The sequence below is a fragment of the Mustela nigripes genome, chromosome 12 (assembly GCF_022355385.1).
Source record: "Mustela nigripes isolate SB6536 chromosome 12, MUSNIG.SB6536, whole genome shotgun sequence".
Lineage (NCBI taxonomy): Eukaryota > Metazoa > Chordata > Mammalia > Carnivora > Mustelidae > Mustela > Mustela nigripes.
Window position 1 is genome coordinate 87,545,454 of NC_081568.1, and position 19,146 is coordinate 87,564,599.

At 39.5% G+C, this 19,146-nt stretch overlaps 1 protein-coding gene across 2 annotated transcripts in view; it reads left to right on the forward strand.

Moving 5' to 3' along the window:
• Positions 1-19,146, forward strand: part of RAB3C (RAB3C, member RAS oncogene family) — a 291,590-nt gene that overhangs the window by 223,904 nt on the left and 48,540 nt on the right. For both annotated transcript variants that reach the window (XM_059417913.1, XM_059417912.1), the window contains exon 4: positions 15,856-15,980. In XM_059417913.1, the coding sequence (XP_059273896.1) occupies positions 15,856-15,980 (125 nt within the window). The remainder of the gene's footprint in view (positions 1-15,855; positions 15,981-19,146) is intronic.

The window sequence follows — 19,146 nt, forward strand, 5'->3', positions numbered from 1 at the left end:
CAAAACTTCCAGGTGATGCTGGTGCTTGCCAAAGTGTGAAAAGCATCACTCTGAGGTATAGACACCAGTGTCTTGTGCACAGTAGTTGTTAAATAAACACCACTTGATTTGAACATATGTGTTAGATCATAGTATAGAGCCAAACACTAGCTCCCTGAGAGCAGAGAGCCCGTCTCCTTTACTGCTATGTTCCCAGCTCCTCACATGATGGCTGACACTACATTTGTTGCTTTAAAATAAAACTGGATAGTATCTTGTTTTGGTTTTGGTTTCTCTCCCACCTTAACCTTTTCTAATTAGAGCCTACAAAACAGCAAAGAAAATCACAATGAGGATGTTTAAAGAATAATCTCAAAATTTTGAGATAATACATCAATGCCATGACAGTGGAAGGGATGGGGGAAGAAGGGGATGGGGACTGAAGAGTACACTTATCTTGATTAAAATAAAATGGTTAAAAAAACACCAGTGCCATGTGGATAATTAATGACCTCGATTTGCCAGTAATAATATATTCTATTCTTATAACACTCTGGTTTTCAAAATTCTCTGAATATTTTTCTCATTGATCTTTATGAAAATCTGGTAGAATTTGTTTTCCTCTTAGAGCACCTGGGTGGCTCAATGGGTTAAAGCCTCTGCCTTCGGGTCAGGTCATGATCCCAGGGTTCTGGGATCGAGCCCCGCATCGGGCTCTCTGCTCAGCAGAGAGTCTGCTTCCCCCTCTCTCTCTGCCTGCCTCTCTGCCTACTTGTGATCTCTGTCTGTCAAGTAAATAAATTTTTAAAATCTTAAAAAAAAAAAAGAATTTGTTTTCCTCTCCTAAGTAGCCGCAGAGATTCAAGGAAGCCAAGAGAATAGTTCTAGTACAATGAGAACCCAGATTGGGAAGGCTATGTGCTATGGTGAGCGCTGTGAAGTATGTAAGCCTGATGATTCTCAGACCTGTACCCCTGGAGCTAATAATACATTGTATGTGAATAAAATTTTTTTTAAAAAGAGAACCCAGGATTTTGTGTTCCCACTCATGGAACAGTTTGCATTCTACTGACATAATACAGTGTCTGAGTGTTTCTGGTAACTTACCTCAGTAAGTCTCCGATTTAATTTCTTCATCTGTGAAATGGGGGAAATGATAGTATCTACATTATAGTCTCATAGGAATGAGACATTATTATCTAATTATGAGCTATAATTATACTCTATCTTATATAAATTATCTCATTAAATGAGATAATAATAAATGTAAAGCACTTAGTACATTGCCTAGCATAAAATTAGGGTTTAAAAAATAAAGCTACTGCTATATTAGCATTGATTATTACAGTTTTTGGTTACATCTGACGTTATCACATTTGTTAGGACACTACGCTGTTGACCACCTGATTGACAGTGCTCCATATGTAGGTCAGCACAGGCCAGGGTCAACTCTCTCTGGGAGGGTGTTCCTGGCTAACTCCAGGAGCCGTCCATGGCATTCAGTCTGATCCTCGTGGCTGGGAGTGCTTCTGAGTGTTGCCCTTCTCTGGGTCTCTACTCATGCTAATTCTTTGCTCATTAAATCTTATAACCCATCAGGAAGCTGGGGTATCTGCTGTGGTCATAGTGCTCACTTCTCTGTCTCAATTTCATACTGCCTACTCATTCCAAACACGGGCCTCCCTTGCCTCACTTGCTATGTTGTTAGGGCTAAGCTCTTTGAAAAAATGAGGTAAAATCCCAGCTGTTAACCAAATATAAAATAAACACACATCAAAATTTTATTTAACTCTGCAATGAATAATGGAACCCGTAAGATGTTGGCATGGGCTTAAGAGAGAGTGTTCAGTGGACACACGTTGAGGCCATCAGGAATGCTGAAGCTAATGTACCAATCATTGCCGAATAGGTTAATATCCATGGAACAATAATCAGTTATGATCCAGACATAGTTTATTTGCATTTCTTTTCCCTCCCAGCAAGAATTCATTTGTATTACTACCTGTTTTTATCTACAGAGCTGTACAACAGCCCCAAGACCATGAAAAGCAGGGATGACTGGGAAAGATGTACTAGGCAGGACCTCCAGTCATCTTTTCTGCACACTTTGAAGTCTAAGTTCTTCTGTGACCAGGATCTCAAAAGAGTAGGCTAGTGTTAGAGGAAGGAAGAGAGCATATAACTATATCCAGTTTTCTCATTCTCCCTGCCTAAAAAGGAGGCTTCATAGTGTTTGTCTCAAAGGGGCTACATGGACATCTCTCTGTCTCCGTTTTTTAGCTCATCTTCATACCCACTTACTCTTTTCTTGCAGCTCCCACTTCAGAAGTCCCACAGACTTGTAAGGTTCCACTCCTCCTCTTTAGAAACTCGACTTTTCCCAGAGGAGAAGGGAGGCTTCCCCAGCTCCCCGATCCTGGTTCTATCTCAATGTCTTGCAAACCTCAGCGATTACTCTTTGTCTGAATGTGTATCCAGGTTGTCCTCCAAGGGAAAGTAGAGGGTTCTGGTAACTGAGGGAGGGCAGAGCAGAGCAGATACTGGATTCTTAGTTCAGCTTTCCCTTCAGCAAGTGGGATTGCTTAATATCAAGAGGTAAAGGACCTGTAAAAGACCCTGAATTCCCCCAGGGGAACTAAGTCTTGTCTAATCTAAGGAAAGGATACTGCTGTTAACAGGACTTTGGCCTTGCATCCTGTGGAAGAATAACCTCCAGGCGTTTTGTGAGCAGAGGACCAAGTGAAGGGGGCGGTCTCTTTGTTATGCAGAGGGAAATGCGTGCTCCACTTAGGTGTTTTTCTTTCTTGTATAGAAGAAAAGAGCTGTCCAGTGGTTACTACCTCACATAAAGGTTAAAAAATTAGAATTTGCAATTTTGAAAAATAAAACTGGGGTCATAAATAATAAGAGAGGAATGATGGGGATCGGCCCAAGGTTAGATTTAGATGAAGGACTCAGAATCCAAGGTAGTTCCAGGACCGTTTTGATCAAGACAACTGCTTCTTGAGCTTTTCAAATAAATGCTCAGTATTGGCTCTCTGCAACAAACAGACTTACTGCAGAGAGGGACGTGCAGAGATCCTTCAGAACATCCATTTCTGCTCATTCCCACTGGCAGCCTAACACATGAAGATTTGGGGCATTTTTGCTTTCCCCAGGAGACATATTTTTTTAAAAGATCATTAATCAACATATGAATTTCTTATCATGTCTTAAGTAAAATGTAGTGACTTCTCTTCCCTGTGGAAGCAGTAGCATGTTCAAAGAAAAGCACGCCTGGGGAACCTGGAAGTGTAAATCCACATTAGCCACTAGGTAATTGATTATTTCCATCAAGTCAGGCCATATCTTGAGTCTCCTCTTTTTCATCTCCAAAATAAAGGAGTTGGAGTACAGCTCTCTAAAGCAATTCTCCCACCATGTTACTCCTTGAGGTTGGGGCAAAAAGGCAAATGTGAGCCCTCCAGGCTGGGATGAATAGCCCGTCATACAGATGGCCTTTGCAGGCTGTGGAGGGACCACCTCTTGCTTTCCCCTGCCATGGACACTGTCAGGATATAAAAGACCTTGTTAAACTCTACCAGGAACACACCTGAGTCCCAAAAGGGGTACAGCAGGATATAGGTACTACATATAATGGTGATTCTCCTCCTGTGCCTTCTTAAATGTTTGCTTCTATTCTGAGTTAACTCCTTAGGCATTTTTGCCATTTCATTTTCAACCTGTTACTTGTTCATTTATTTGGTCACCAATTCAAAGTTGCTTGAGAATGTTCTAAGTACCAGACATTATCTTGAAGCCAGGAGATATAATGTTGAACAAAGCAGTTGGGGTCCCTGCCCTCCTAGGATCTATAGTCTGGAGCAGGATATAGACCACGGTGAAGATCATAGTGAAGTATAGGATGTATGTGGGCCCATTTAATGGACACCTAGTCCAGAGGAATGTGTATACTGAGTCTGGAGGAAAGAAAATGACAGATTGACACAGAGGCAATAAGTGTGATTTAGGCAGGGGGCACCTGTGATGCTACATGTGGGTTTCTCGCAAAATTAGTGAAGCTTAAGCTTCCTGGTATACCAGTAAATGAGATATTTTAAAAGGGGTCAGGGGAAGAAAAACCCGAGTTAAAGCATTTGCTAATTTCCATGCTGTAAATACGCCACCATGGTTGATGTCAAGGTACGGTTTAACCACCAACCCCCAAAAGCCATTAATATTTAACAACAGAGCTTTTGAATGAGTAGTACCAGCCCCAAACAATGCCTAGTAAGCTTGGTGCCCTTTACTTGGACAAGCCTCTTCACAGTGTCTTAGTAGGGGTTCTTCTAATACTGGGCTCTGAGACAAGAATTTATATGCACGTAGTTTATCCCAGAAATGCAAGAAACAGACACAGGGAGTGGAGAAGCAAGCCAGAAAAGGGAAAGAAGCCAGTAAAATGTGTGTTTCTACCACAGCTGGCAAGTAGAGCTTTATCCTGCCGGAGAGTTCTGGGAATCGGTGAGACAACAACATTAGGAAGAAGGGAGCCTGGGGAATCAGTAGGGCAACTAATTCCAGTTCCTGGCAGAGGTCCACTTCAGGGATGTACTATTGCCCTGTTACCTTTGATCTTCAATGATGGGCACAGTGTCCTTGCATTGCTTTGGAGAAGACTTTAAAGCAAAGAGCTGTAGATTTTGGCTGTGGGAATTCAGCTAGCAAGCACACAAGTAGCACGCTATGGGCATGTAGTCCATAGCTACATGGCCATGTAGCGCCATCTGCTACATGTTGCCTGTACTTAATTCTGTATTTATATTTTGCACGTTTGAAATTAGGATCTCAAATTTTTATTCGTTTTAGGCCTTAAAAAACCTCAAGCCCCATAGTAATAGCTCCTTTTCATTGGAAAGAATAGTATATATGGGAAATTTAAAGAAATTAATAAGGGCATGCAAGAACTGGGAGAAAGCAAGATAGAAAGGAACCAGATGAAAATGGTAAGCCACGCCACAGTAAGGGTGTTAGGTCAAACATAGCTTATCTAGGTTTGGCTGGGGTTTGTGGGTCTCTGCAGAACTCAGCTGGGCTCCCGGCTTGCCATTTCCAGGACCAGCTGACAGAGCAGCCCCATTCTGGGATGGCTCTGTCCATGATGAAGGGCAAGTATACAAGAGGACTGGGGCTCCTCAGGGGCTCGGTTGGTTAAGTAACTGCCTTCAGCTCAGGTCATGATCCTGAGGTCCCGGGATTGAGTCCCGCATCGGGCTCTCTGCTCAGTGAGGAGTCTGCTTCCCTCCAACCCTCACCCCTTCATGCTCTCTTTCTCTGTCTCTCTCTCAAATAAATAAATAAATAAACTATTTAAAAAATAGGAGAAGACTAACAGAACTTCACAATGCCTCTGTTGGCTGTTGCTCACCAGTGAGTCATCTTCCATCTCCTCACATTCCACTGGCTAAGGCGACTCACTTGGCCCATCCAAAGCTAGTAGGGTAATGAGTTATGTACCTAGAAAAAAGCTTTCTAGGAAAAAGCTTTTTTCTAGGTACATAACTCATTTAATAAAGGATTTTTTTTAAAAAAAGGGAGACTTTGAAAAAGTAGCCTCATATAAATGCTCCCCGTTATGTGATCTATTTTATAAGATAGAGGCTTACCTTCTTTGTTAAAATTACTGGCTTCCCATTAAAGATTCTAATGACACAAAAAGCTGTAACAATAAAAATTACCAGAAATATCACTACTCCAGATAATCACTTGTAACATTTTGGTAGAAATCCTATAGTGGGTTGTTGTATTACCTAACTAAGTTACCACCTTTTCCCCCTGTAGGTGGATTGTAGTTTCTTACTTTACTAGCTTTGAGACCACCTATTAGCCTCTATAGCATATATAAATCATTACATTTTATTATGTCCCTGTTTCTCTTTCCTTACCATTACTCTCTTGTTTTAAAATGTATTTCCTATGTATCTTTGTAAAACACTTGCAAATACTTTGGGTGTTAGATAGAAAATAAGAGAACTTTTTCTTTCTTTCTTTCTTTCTTTCTTTCTTTATTTATTTATTTGAAATAGATTATTTAAAACCTAAAAAGGAAAGGTCTAGGGAGAGTTATCCCAGTAATATTGAACCTCTGCTCCACATACCAGTCCCCTGGAGAGATTTTGTTAATTCCTTTGATGAAGTCCCTAGAGGTTGCAATCTAATTGTTCTGCTCTGGAATAATTTTTAAAACCCTCTAAGGGTTGAGAAAAATTGAATAAATACATGATTAAATTAGTGAGAAAGTAACAGAAAGGCATTCCTATGTGATGAGCAGGAGCAGGCGGGAAATTTCCTTATAAATTGGAAGTTGGCTGAGAAGCTGTAGATCTATGTGACTCCTAAACTTTGACGAGAATAAGGGAAATGGATGCCAGTGGAGGCATAGGAGCTTCCAGAATTAAGAATGGGACAGCTGTTAAGATCTGTTCAAGCTTTACTGAGTGAGAAAAAATAGCAAGTCTTATCCTCTCTGACACCCCAATCTCCTCACATACAGCCCAAATCAGACCCTAGGAGACCATTGCTTTTTGAGGTCACTGATCAGTTTTATATACTGTTTTCCAGAATGCTGTGTCTAGCTAAAGTCCAGTCTTGTGAGAGCAGGTTGAAATAATGGGAAATTACTTATATACCCAAAACAGGGAAGAAGGAGCAATGGTACAGAAATTCGATTGTTTTGTTTATAGCTCTCCAATCAAATGATTCTCTGCAGAGTTCAGTCATATACACGTAAAACATGAAAAATTCATCTTCTTCATCATAATATAAAACAAAAACAGAAAACAAAAACCTTCTCTCTATGTGTTTATGGAGAAGATAAAAATACAAATGTAGGTTGTATTTTTTGGTTTTGGTTTTAGCTAATAACAGATTTTTTAATAACCATGATTTGATACTGGTAAGATCTGAATTAATTGCCATTTGTAGAGTAACCATGGTGACCAACATATTGCTTCTGATTCCATTAATCCTGTGGAGATTAACTGTAAATCCCAAAGGATCTCTAGCAGTGATTCAGAAATAATCTTTTCACATGTATATTATTTGGTGACAGCCATTTTCTTTAAATATGTCTCTAACCAGCAAAGAGATAAGACAGCCCCGAATGAGGTGTCCCCGTTTCCCAAATTTAAAAAATATTTTACAAAATACAACAAATGACCAAAAAGTTAAATAGGTAAAAATTCCATATTAAGAAGGATTACTTTAACAAACATGTGTCCTATTCCTGACAGACATAACAGAGTAGGCTGTTCTATTCCAGTTAGAAATTTGCCTGTGTAGGACATCAACCTCAAGAGAGGAACTGGAGACAAAATTTGATATTCTTTAATGAAAAAACTTCCAATTATTATTTAGAATATAGGAATTAAAAAGAATGAGTTGAGTCAGACTTGGGAAGAGGAATAGCTGATTGCCTAATCTGAGACTAATAATGTATTGTGTTTGTAAAATTTTGTTTATAACTTTGAACATAGAGTATGACCCCACCCCATGTAAAACCACCTTTGTCCTGCAACAACCTGGAGAGTCTGTACAAAATGTAGTAGCCTCATTTTATAGATGAGGATACCTCTACAGAATGCAGAATGACTTCCCCATGCTTAGTATTAGAGCTTTCTTTTTAACTGGTTGAATAAATTGCTAAGATTCTGAGTTGGAGGAGAAGAGAATTGGATTAACAACCCAACTTTTTTCTGACCTTAATTCATATTATATCCAGATGATATAAGCAAAACTCTAGGCCATTTGAGTAGCAGGAAGGATTATAAATTTAATGTGAATGCTTCTTTTGGACTAATAACCATCATTTCATATTTTCTTGCAGCCTACAAGACTTAACAAGAAAAGATACCCACAAGCAGTTGGGTATGCTAACTTTTATTACTGAGATAGTCATAGAATGATGTTCAGGAAAAAATTCCTGAACCCTTCACAGTACATGAAAGAAATTTCAAAACAATAAGAAGCTGACAAGACTGATTGTTAGTAGGACTAATGTGAAAGTATTGTGTCAGTTTCATTGCTGCTTATTTTTGTTCTTGGCCATTCATAAAATAATTTTCATCTCCTAATTCATAGAATTTTGGACTCTATGATACGTAGTAATTCATAAATTCACCAGCATGATCTGGCTGGTGGTTGGACTTTGCCTAAAGCTACTTTGTTGGTGGTAGACATCATTGGCAAGTCTGTAGAAGTCAAATCAAGCCATTGCACCCCTGATTTCAAAAATGAGATTAACCAAATTTGATGGCAAATTAATCTTCTGTTCACCTCATCACAAATGCCCCAGACCATAATTTTTTAATCAACAGAAAAAAGAAAATGGTCTCCATTAGCTATTTAATCTTTTAAGGTAAGGGTTTTTAATAATTCCCTAGTAATTATAAAAATTAAACTTTTCCTTGGCAATTTAGGAGATTGAGGAGGTCACATTAAAATATTTCTTTAAAACAAATGGAAGGGGAATGGCTTTGATATAATCATGGCTATATATTTATATATTTTTACAAATTGTTAGGGAATCAGGAATACTGCATATGCATAAACGTGCAACTCATCACAGTAGCCTAAAACCCCATGGGTTATTAAATCAGAAATTAAGGGCACCTGGGTGGCACAGTTGCTTGAGCGTCTGACTCTTAGCTTCTGCTCAGGTCCTGGTTTGGAGTCATGGGATCAAGCCCTAAATCATACTCCACGCTCACCAGGGAGTCTGCTTGAATTTCTCTCTCTCTCTGTCCCTCCCCCCGCAAATTATTATTATTATTTTTAATTCTTTAAAAATATAGATCAGGGGGCTCCTGGGTGGCTCAGTGGGTTAAGCCGCTGCCTTCGCTCAGGTCGTGATCTCAGGGTCATGGGATCGAGTCCTGCATCGGCGGGGAGCCTTCTTCCCTCTCATTCTCTCTCTCTGCCTGCCTCTCCATCTACTTGTGATTTCTCTCTGTCAAATAAATAAGTAAAATCTTTAAAAAAAATAGATCAGAAATGACATACTTGTACATGTTGAATAATAGAAGCAAGCATTCCATCAACTTGGCTCAAGAATACAAATAAGCTCACCAAGTTGTTCCTTCTTCATCTCTACAAAGGTGTATCCTAGTTAAGTTTATATAAATAGGGTTGCAGAGGGTGAGTTTGCCTAGGTCCAAGGAGTGCTAAATTGCTTCAAGCAAATAGTTGTCCTCTGTAAGCTCAGAAGACCATGTCCTTGATACTGTAGCCTCAACCTCCTCCTTACACAATGACACTCTCCTATGACTACCCCCAACATTTTTCTGGTGATTTCATTTCTAGCTGTGTGCCAGGGTAGCTTTGTCTGTTAACATGAGGACTCTATACCTAGAGCCTTTCCAGGAATAGTCCTTGGTTAATAGGCCTTGGTTAATAAGACCTCTTAGGAACAGGGAGATAATTTAAAAATTCCCTAAGGAAATCCAATTAGATTTGAGTTCCTTTGAAAGAACCTTTGGAGGGACGCCTGGGTGGCTCAGTTGGTTGGACGACTGCCTTCGGCTCAGGTCATGATCCCGGAGTCCCAGGATCGAGTCCCGCATCGGGCTCCCAGCTCCATGGGGAGTCTGCTTCTCCTTCTGACCTTCTCCTCGTTCATGCTCTCTCTCACTGTCTCTCTCTCTCAAATAAATAAATAAAATCTTTAAAAAAAAAAAAAAGAAAGAACCTTTGGAAATTCTTTGTAAAACTATGCCAGCACTTGAAATTTAAGGTGTATTCGTGTGTAGCATGCATTTTACACCTTAATTCACTATGAATGTATCATTTTTCATAGATCACACACATAAGGTGAGAGAAAAATACTGTTTTCAGTGTTTGCTTTTATTTTCTAATTTATGATACATGCTGACTTGCCTGTTGCTAGAGAAATATATTATCAACTTTGGTATCAGAATTAGAAAGGTTGTGTCTCTGGATTTTTCTGAAAAAATATACCATGTATCTGAGATGTTCACAGAGGTCATAGAGTATATTTCTCCAGCTATTTTTTTTATTAACATATAATGTATTATTTGACCCAGGGGTACAGGTCTGTGAATCGTCAGGTTTACACACTTCACAGCACTCACCTTAGCACATACCCTCCCCAATGTCCATAACCCAGCCACCCTCTCCCTACCCTCCCACCCCCCAGCAACCCTCAGTTTGTTTTGTGAGATTGAGAGTCTCTTACGGTTTGTCTTCCTCCCGATCATATCTTGTTTCATCTTTTCCTTCCCTACCCTCCAAACCCCCCACTCTGCCTCTCAAATTCCTCATATCAGGGAAATCATACAATAATTGTCTTTCTCTGATTGACTTATTTCGCTCAGCATAATACCCTCTAGTTCCATTCACTTCATTGCAAATGACAAGATTTCATTTCTTTTGATGGCTGCATAGTATTCCATTGTATATATATGCCACCTCTTCTTTATCTGTTCATCTGTTGATGGACCTCTAGATTCTTTCCATAGTTTGGCTATCGTGGACATTGCTGCTATAAACATTCAGGTGCACATGCCCCTTTAGATCACTACATTTGAATCTTTAGGGTAAATACCCAGTAGTGCAATTGCTGGGTCGTACGGTAGCTCTATTTTCAACTTTTTGAGGAGCCTCCATGCTGTTTTCCAGAGCAGTTGCACCACCTTGCATTCCCACCAGCAGTGTAGGAGGGTTCCCCTTTCTCCACATCCTTGCATCATCTGTCATTTCCTGACATGTTAATTTTAGCCATTCTGACTCGTGTGAGGTAGTATCTCCAGTAAATAGATACCAGGAAATACCTGGTATCTCGGGTATTTCCCTGATGCCAAGTGATGTAGAGCAATTTTTCATGTGTCTCTTGGCCATCTGGAGGTCTTTGCAGAAATGTCTGTTCATGTCTTCTGCGCATTTCTTGATTGGATTATTTGTTCTTTGGGTGTTGGGTTTAGTAAGTTCTTTATAGATTTTGGATACTACCCCTTTATCTGATATGTCGTTTGCAAATATCTTCTCCCATTCTGTTAGTTGTCTTTTGGTTTTGTTGACTGTTTACTGTGCAAAAGGTTTTGATCTTGATGAAGTCCCAGTAGTTCATTTTTGCCCTTGCTTCTCTTGCCTTTGGCAATGTTTCTAGGAAAAAGTTGCTGTGGCTGAGGTCCCAGAGGTTGCTGCCTGTGTTCTCCTCAAGGATTTTGATAGATTCCTTTCTCACATTGAGGTCTTTCATCCATTGTGAGTCTTATTTTTGTGTGTGGTGTAAGGAAATGGTCCAGTTTCATTTTTCAGCATGTGGTTGTCCAATTTTCCCAACGCCATTTGTTGAAGGGACTGTCTTTTCTCCATTGGACATTCTTTCCTGCTATGTCAAAGATTGGTTGACCGTAGAGTTGAGGGTTTATTTCTGAGCTCCCTCTTCTGTTCCATTGAACTATGTGTCTGTTTTTGTGCCGGTACCATACTGTCTTGATGATGAAAGCTTTATAATAGAACTTGAAGTCTGGAATTGTGATGCCACCAACTTTGGTTTTCTTTTTCAACATTCCTCTGACTATTCTAGGTCTTTTCTGATTCCGTATAAATTTTAGGATTATTTGTTCCACTTCTTTGAAAAAGATTGATGGTATTTTGACAAGGATTGCATTAAACGTGTAGATTACTTTAGGCAGCATAGACATTTTCACAATCTTTGTTCTTCCAATCCATGAGCATGGAACATTTTTCCATTTCTTTGTATCTTCATCAGTTTCTTTCATGAGTACTTTATAGTTTTCTGAGTACAGATTCTTTGCCTCAATGGTTAGATTTATTTCTAGGTGGTATATGGTTTTGGGTGCAATTGTAAATGGGATCGACTCCTTAATTTCTCTTTCTTCTGTCTTGTTGGTGTATAGAAATGCAACTGGTTTCTGTGCATTGATTTTATATCCTGACACTTTACTGAATTCCTGTACAAGTTCTAGCAGTTTGGAGTGGAAACTTTTGGGTTTTCCACAGAAAGTATCATATCATCTTCAAATAGTGATAGTTTAATTTCTTCTTTGCCTATTTGGATGCCATTTATTTCTTAAAAATTAATTTCTCTGATATAAGGATTTATTCAACTTTTGTTTGACATCCTTAGCATGTAAATTGCTTTCCACCCCCTCATTTTCAATCTAGAGGTGTCTTTGAGTCTAAAATGAGTTTCTTGCAGATAGCATATCAATGGGTCTTGTTTTTTTATCCATTCTGATACCCTTTGTCTCTTGATTGGGCCATTTAACCCATTTACATTCAGGGTAACTATTGAAGGATAGGAATTTAGTGCCATTGTATTGCCTGTAAGGTGACTGTTACTGTATATGGTCTCTGTTCCTTTCTGGTCTACTACTTTTAGGCTCTCTCTTTGCTTAGAGGACCCCTTTCAATATTTCCTATAGGGCTGGTTCGGTGTTTTGAAATTCTTTTAATTTTTGTTTATCCTGGAAGCTTTTTCTCTCTCCTTCTATTTTCAATGACTGCTTAGCTGGATATAGTATTCTTGGCTGCATATTTTTCTCATTTATTTCTCTGAATATATCATACGAGTCCTTTCTGGCCTGCCAGGTCGCTGTGGATAGGTCTGCTGCCAATCTAATATTTCTACCATTGTATGTTACAGACTTCTTGTCCCCACCTGCTTTCAGGATTTTCTCTTTATCTCTGAGACTTGTAACTTTTAGTATTAGGTGATGAAGTATTGACCTATTTTTATTGATCTGGGAGGGGGTTCTCTGTGCCTCCTGGATTTTGATGCCTGTTTCCTTCCTCAAATTAGGGAAGTTCTCCACCATAATTTGTTCCAATATACCATCTGCTTCTCTCTTTCTTCTTCCTCTGGGATTCCCAATTATTCTAATATTGTTTTGTCTTATGATATCACTTATCTCTCCAGTTCTCCCCTCATGATCCAGTAGTTGTTATATCTCTCTTTATCTCAGCTTTCTTATTCTCCATCATTTGGTCTTCTTTATCACTAATTCTCTTTTCTCCCTCATTTATCCTAGCATTAAAAGCCTCCACTTTTTATTGCACCTCATTAATAGCTTTTTTTATTTTAACTTGGTTAGATTTTAGTTCTTTTATTTCTCCAGGAAGGGATTCCTGAGTATCTTCTATGCTTTTTTCAAGGCCAGCTAGCATTTTCATAATCATTATTTTGGACTCTAGTTTCAATATCTAATGTCTGTATTGCTCAGGTCCCTAGCAGTCAGTACTGCCTCTTGTTCTTTTTTTTTTTTTTTTTTTTTTGAGGTGAGTTTTTCCACCTTATAATTTTGTCCAGAGAAGAACAGATGAATGAGAGCTCACAATGCTAAAAGCAGAACAACAACCCCAGAAAAATATACAGTAAATAAATCAGAAGAGAATTGAAACTGGGGGGGGGAAGGAAAATATATATAAATATATGATCAGGATGGTGAAAAGAACAGAGCCACACACTTGATTTGGGGTGTGTTTTTATCTGTTAGAAGAAACTGCCTCCCCAAATTTAAAGACAGGGGAAAAAAACTGTATATATATGTATATAAAATGGTAAATATATATATTTATATTTATTTTTATATATTTATATTAAATTTTAAATATTTGTATATGTAAATAACATATATTATTTATATATGTATATATATTTATTACATGTATACATATATATATAAAATGGTAAACTGAAGGGATGAAATATGACTGTAAAGATGAAAATCTAAAAAAAATTTTAAAATGATAGTAAGTTGGTTGAGAAAAGAAAGAAAAAATTTAAAAAATTAAAAAAAAAAAAAAGGTGAGAATGTGATCAGGCCAGTAGGAGACTAGAAGAAAGCCATACACTAAATTTAGAGTATATTTTGGTCATTAGAAGAAACCGTATCCCAAAATTTTGTTGGAAGAAAAACTTATATGTATACTAAAAATAAGATTAAATACAATGAAGGGATAGATTGTGACTATAAAAATGAAAGTTAAGAAAGATTTTTATAAAGGTATTGATAGGATAAGATGTTGGTTAAAATAGGAAAGAGGTTGCGTTGCCTGGGTGGCTCAGTCAGTTAAGCATCTGCCTTTGGCTCAGGTCATGATCCCAGGGTCTTGGGATTGAGCCTGGTACTGGGCTCCCTGCTCCATAGGGAGCCAGCTTTTCCCTCTACCACTCCCCCTGCTTTTGTTTCCTCTCTCACTTTTGTCAAATAAATAAATTAAAAAAAAAAAAACTTCAAAAAAAATAAAACAGGAAAGGGGAAAAATTAAAAGAAAAAAAGAAAATTTTAAAAATTAACTTTCAAAGACTAAAGAATCTTGGAAAAAGCCATGAATTCCATGTGTTGTATTCCCCCAGTGCTGGAGTTTTGCAGTTCTCATTGATTGGTGAACTTGGTCTTGCCTGGATGTTCTTGCTTATCTTCTGGGGAGGGGCCTGTTGTAGTGATTCTCAAATGTTTTTGCCCAAGGCGGAATTGCACCACCCTTGCCAGAGGCCCAGCTAAGTAATCTGCTCAGGTTCACTCTTGGTAGCTTTTGTTCCCTGAACACTTTCCATAGAGCTTTGGAGGACTGGAATGAAAATGGCAGCCTCCCAATCTCTGCCTGGAGGAGGCAAGAGTGGGGGGCCTCACTCAGCACACCCTCAGAGAAAAGCAGTCGATCACTCCCATCTCCCTGGTCTCCAGCCTCACTCCATGCTCACCTGGCCTGTGACCAAGTGTTTCTGTCTCTGGCACACGGCCCCATTTGGAGTCTCCAAACCCAGCAGATGCCTGCAGCACACTTCCGTGCTGCTCCTCCCAGTGGAGGAAGGGAGAGTGTCTCCCCATTTCTGCAACTTGTGGGGTCCCTGCTTAAGAGCATTGGCTGACTGTGCCTCAGATCATGATTTAAGGTAACCTCAATCTGAAAGTCCGCTCCTCAGCTCCATCTCTACAGCCGGCTTCCCCACTCCGATACCTGGGAGCTCTGCTACACTCAGGCACCCCTGGTTCTGTGACCCCTGAGTGTCCTGAGAAGACCACACTGTCCCAGTGAGTTCTCCACCCCCTGCTTAGCCACTGGAGTGATGTCTCTCAGTGGAGACGACTTCTAAAAGTTCTGACTGCATGCTCTGCTGCTCTACCACTTGCTGGGAGCCATCCCCTCCCCCACCCACAGTACATCTTCCCGTATATCGTCTCAGATTCACTTCCAGAAAGCGGTCAATTTTCTGTTCATATAATTGCTGCTATTCTTTTCTTTGATCTCTTGTTCAGTTTGTAGGTATTTAGAATTGTTTGATAACTATCCAGCTGAATTTCTGAGACCAGGCAAAATTTAGGTCTCCCATTCCTCCACCATCTTCCTCCTCTTCTCCTTATGATTCATTCTTGAAAATTAACATTATCCCCATCTCTCCTAGGCCCCGATTGTCCTAGCTCTTTAAGTTGTTATTATAACAAGGGAAAATCATGCTTTTGTGTGTGTGTGGTGGGCTCTAAGGTGAACAACTGGGTTTCCTAAAACTGAGGAGTTTCTAGGAACATTGGATTTTTATTGCAAAAACTGGAAATGTCATGAATAAACAAGGATCATTGGGTCACTCCAGCTATAAAGGTACTACATAAGGTGTAGGTAAAAGGGAGAAAGGAAAAACCAGTAGTCATATTAATATCACCCAATAAAAAAGAATTCTTAATACAAATATCCTGAGTATCTGAAGGGTGAAATTGCACTGAACTAATTAATTCTAAATGTCAGGCATTTGGGCTTCATATTTTGCTATTGCCATCATCTGTGGGACATAGTCCTCCTCCTTCGCTTTATGTTTGTTCTCTGCTGATGGTTTCTTGCCTGTTTGTCTTTTAGGTCAACTCAAATCAAAACATACTCTTGGGATAATGCCCAGGTTATCCTGGTTGGGAACAAATGTGACATGGAAGATGAGCGGGTCATTTCAACAGAGAGAGGCCAACATTTAGGAGAACAGCTTGGTAAGTGATAAGCTAACAAAACAGAGCTTGGTCATTATTTGTAACAGTGCACAGAGTCACGGCTAATTGCTATGATGGGCTTAATAGAAGGACTTTCAACCTTATAGTAGAAGCCAGCATATCCTCGGTAAGTAGTAAGTGGATTTCGTCCCACTTTTTGCGGCACTATGAGAATTCAAGCATAATAACCAAAATGTTAATCTAGTACAAGGTATTCAAATTTTCATTTCATGAGAAACACAGGCTAAGCCCTGCCTGCTATTTCATCATTGCATTGTTTTTCTCCATATACATTTTGCATTGACTGAGCATTTTATTATCCTGTGTGATTGTTGTTGTCAGGTTTCTACCAGAAGAGTTTAGTAGCACAGAATAATAGGTCACATTATAGATTCTGGTTCTGGGGACATCACTGACAAGGCTTGCTGCTGTTAAAAATGTTTTTGAGACTCATTCTCCTCATCTCTCAAAAATAAGTATCATGACCCATTCCTTCTTTACCAAGCTTTTGTAGATAAAACTGAGATTAGAAATAGGTATTAGAGAGCTTCGGAAGTCACAAAGCCCTTTTAAACACAAAACATTGTATCTTGAGAGAAAAATACTTGAGTGAGTAGGGTAGAGTTTCGTGCACAGTAGGGAATCATGATTGATTTATTAGTTCAAGGCATTTACACTGAGCACCTCTGATATGCCCTGTACTATGCCAGATATCATGGGGTGTACAAAAATGTATGATTCACTGTCCCTGGGCTCAAGTTGCTTTTAGTCAAGTGGGAAACCTAGAGATCCACGGAAAAAGGCAGAAACAGCCAGACAACAAAAACAGGATAGTTAGGAGGCCGATGCCAAGAGAAAAGCAACAGGGGGAAGGAGGCAGACTGGAAGAGAGGTACCAGGAGGTGTGGGAGCAGAGTGGGACAGGAAGCAGGTAAAGCTCAAAGAAGACAGGACACCTGGAGAGAAATGGTATGGAATTAAGCAGAACAGCTGGGAAGAGGTGAGTGATGAGAGGACATAGAGATCATATGGGTTAAACGCCAAGATAAGGCCTGAATGGACCCTAAAGAAGAGAATTTGAAAACCACAAAGAGGAGAGAAAGCTTGATGAATAAAGGGCACAATGGACCAAGGACAGTGAGAGGAGAGTGGGTACAGAAGTTGGAACTGAGTGTAATATTACTGAAGTAGAGAGCAGATCTGAGGAATAATGGAAACTCTGGAGCGAAAGAGGTGGAATTCTTTTCTTTTTATTCCTGCTCCCCTTCCTTCCCTCCCCCTCCCTGTTTCCCTCCAACTTACACAACAGAGAACATCAAGGTATTCTTAGCAGGGCAGAGTCTGGCTCTTCAGCCTTTTTGGCTAGTACCTGCAGTAAGAAATATGTTCAGTCCAGCAATCCAGTGCATACATATGTACAGAGAGAGAAAGTATATTTACCCTTACTGGATGAGATTCATTCTTGTATTTTTCTATTTGATTCTCTTTCTCCCTCTGTCTTTTAATAATGGTCTGACCCACTGTTGATTTTAGGACTTAGTTATGAGTCTCAACCTACACTTTGAAAAGTGCTGCTATGAAGGGCTTGTTTGAGATCAATCTGCTGGTACTGGACAGCGCATATGGGAGAGCAGAGACCCTCTCAGTGGGTCCCCTTTGGGTTACTCTGTCATGTGGTAACCTCCTAAAGGAACTATGCACGGTCCATTCTGAGAGCTTAAACACTTCTTCATGAGATCAGTGCACTCATTAGACTAAGGGCCACCTGATGACCACAAGAACCCTTCCACAAATGTTTGTGGAGCTTCCCATGAGAAAGTCACATAGCTCATGTCTGGTCTCTCTGTGGTTGCTCTTGAACCTTCAGCATTTCGTTCATAGGGGTTTTCCCATTTTATTACCTTAACAACATTTTCATTGAAAATTCTGAAAAACTTGGCAAACTCTCCTTATTTCTCTTAGCACGTCAGAAAGTTAGGATTGGAAAATAGTAGATCTCCCCAAAGAGAAAAGAAGCCTAGGAGTGAGTTGGCATGGTGGCTTCCTGAAACCATCTCTAGTTTCCCTATATTTTCTTCACTAGTCAAACATGTGCCACACTGGGGGTGGTGGGGGAACTGCTCCACAGATCGAAATTGTCTCTCTTTATATAAACCTGAAAACTTTGCTTTAAACAAAAATGGATTGAAGGCAAACACTGTTAAGTGTCACCAGTAGAGAAGAGCCAGATAACCGCATAAATTCTTCACTACTTTGATAAATTACTTGGATGTTCAGAAGAGTAGATTATGGAAGGAAACACTAGAATGATGGGAATGCTTCAAGAGGGTGAGCTTTCTTAGAACTAAGCCTGTGTCTTCATCAACAGGAACCCTGTTCATGCAATGCCGGCTGTAGAAAGTTCTTGAAATTGTGAAGAAGAACTGTCTGATGCTCCTGTGCAAGTTCTCCCAGTGGTTTCTAATTGATTTTTTTTTCTGTTCTCTATTTAATATAACCCAGCAGTTGTCATAGCAACCAACACTTGTGCAATCTTAGAGAGTCATTTACTTCATTTAATGTGGTTTGTTCTTCTCATGACTGCACACACTTCTACAAATGATCATGAGAGATCATTCGTATGGAAATAACCCATTCTTACAACCTCAATGTAAATATTTTAAAGGTCTTTGCTTTATTTTTTTTATATTACTAACAAAACTCCATTGTCCAGAATTCCCTTACATACACACAGAGATTGGGCACTGTTTCTAAACATCATTTCCACATTTTAGTAAATGGCTGAAAATAACTCTTCTGTCAGTCTGGTTACAATTGCAAATCCTAGTGAGGGCACTGGAAGGAACTGAGTTGTAGGTGAGCTCTTTAAAAATCCCTGTTTGGCAGTCGCCATTGTTGGTCGGTCCTCTTTAGTTCACCAAGCATTTACTAAGCGTTCACAATATGTCAGCTGCTGGTAATACCATCCCCTACTGTCTAGGAACAAATGTAGCAGCTGAGATAGACTAGACAGATAGACAGTGAGAATTTCCCTTACCTTATTTTCTGTTCTATTTGGCCTGTGGTAAGGGCCCTGCCTGTAAAATTTGGCCTTTTGGCTTCTACCCTATGATGCCCTCTGTTCTCCTCCTTCTCCAGCCATAACTTCTGTTTGCTTGGAAAATCC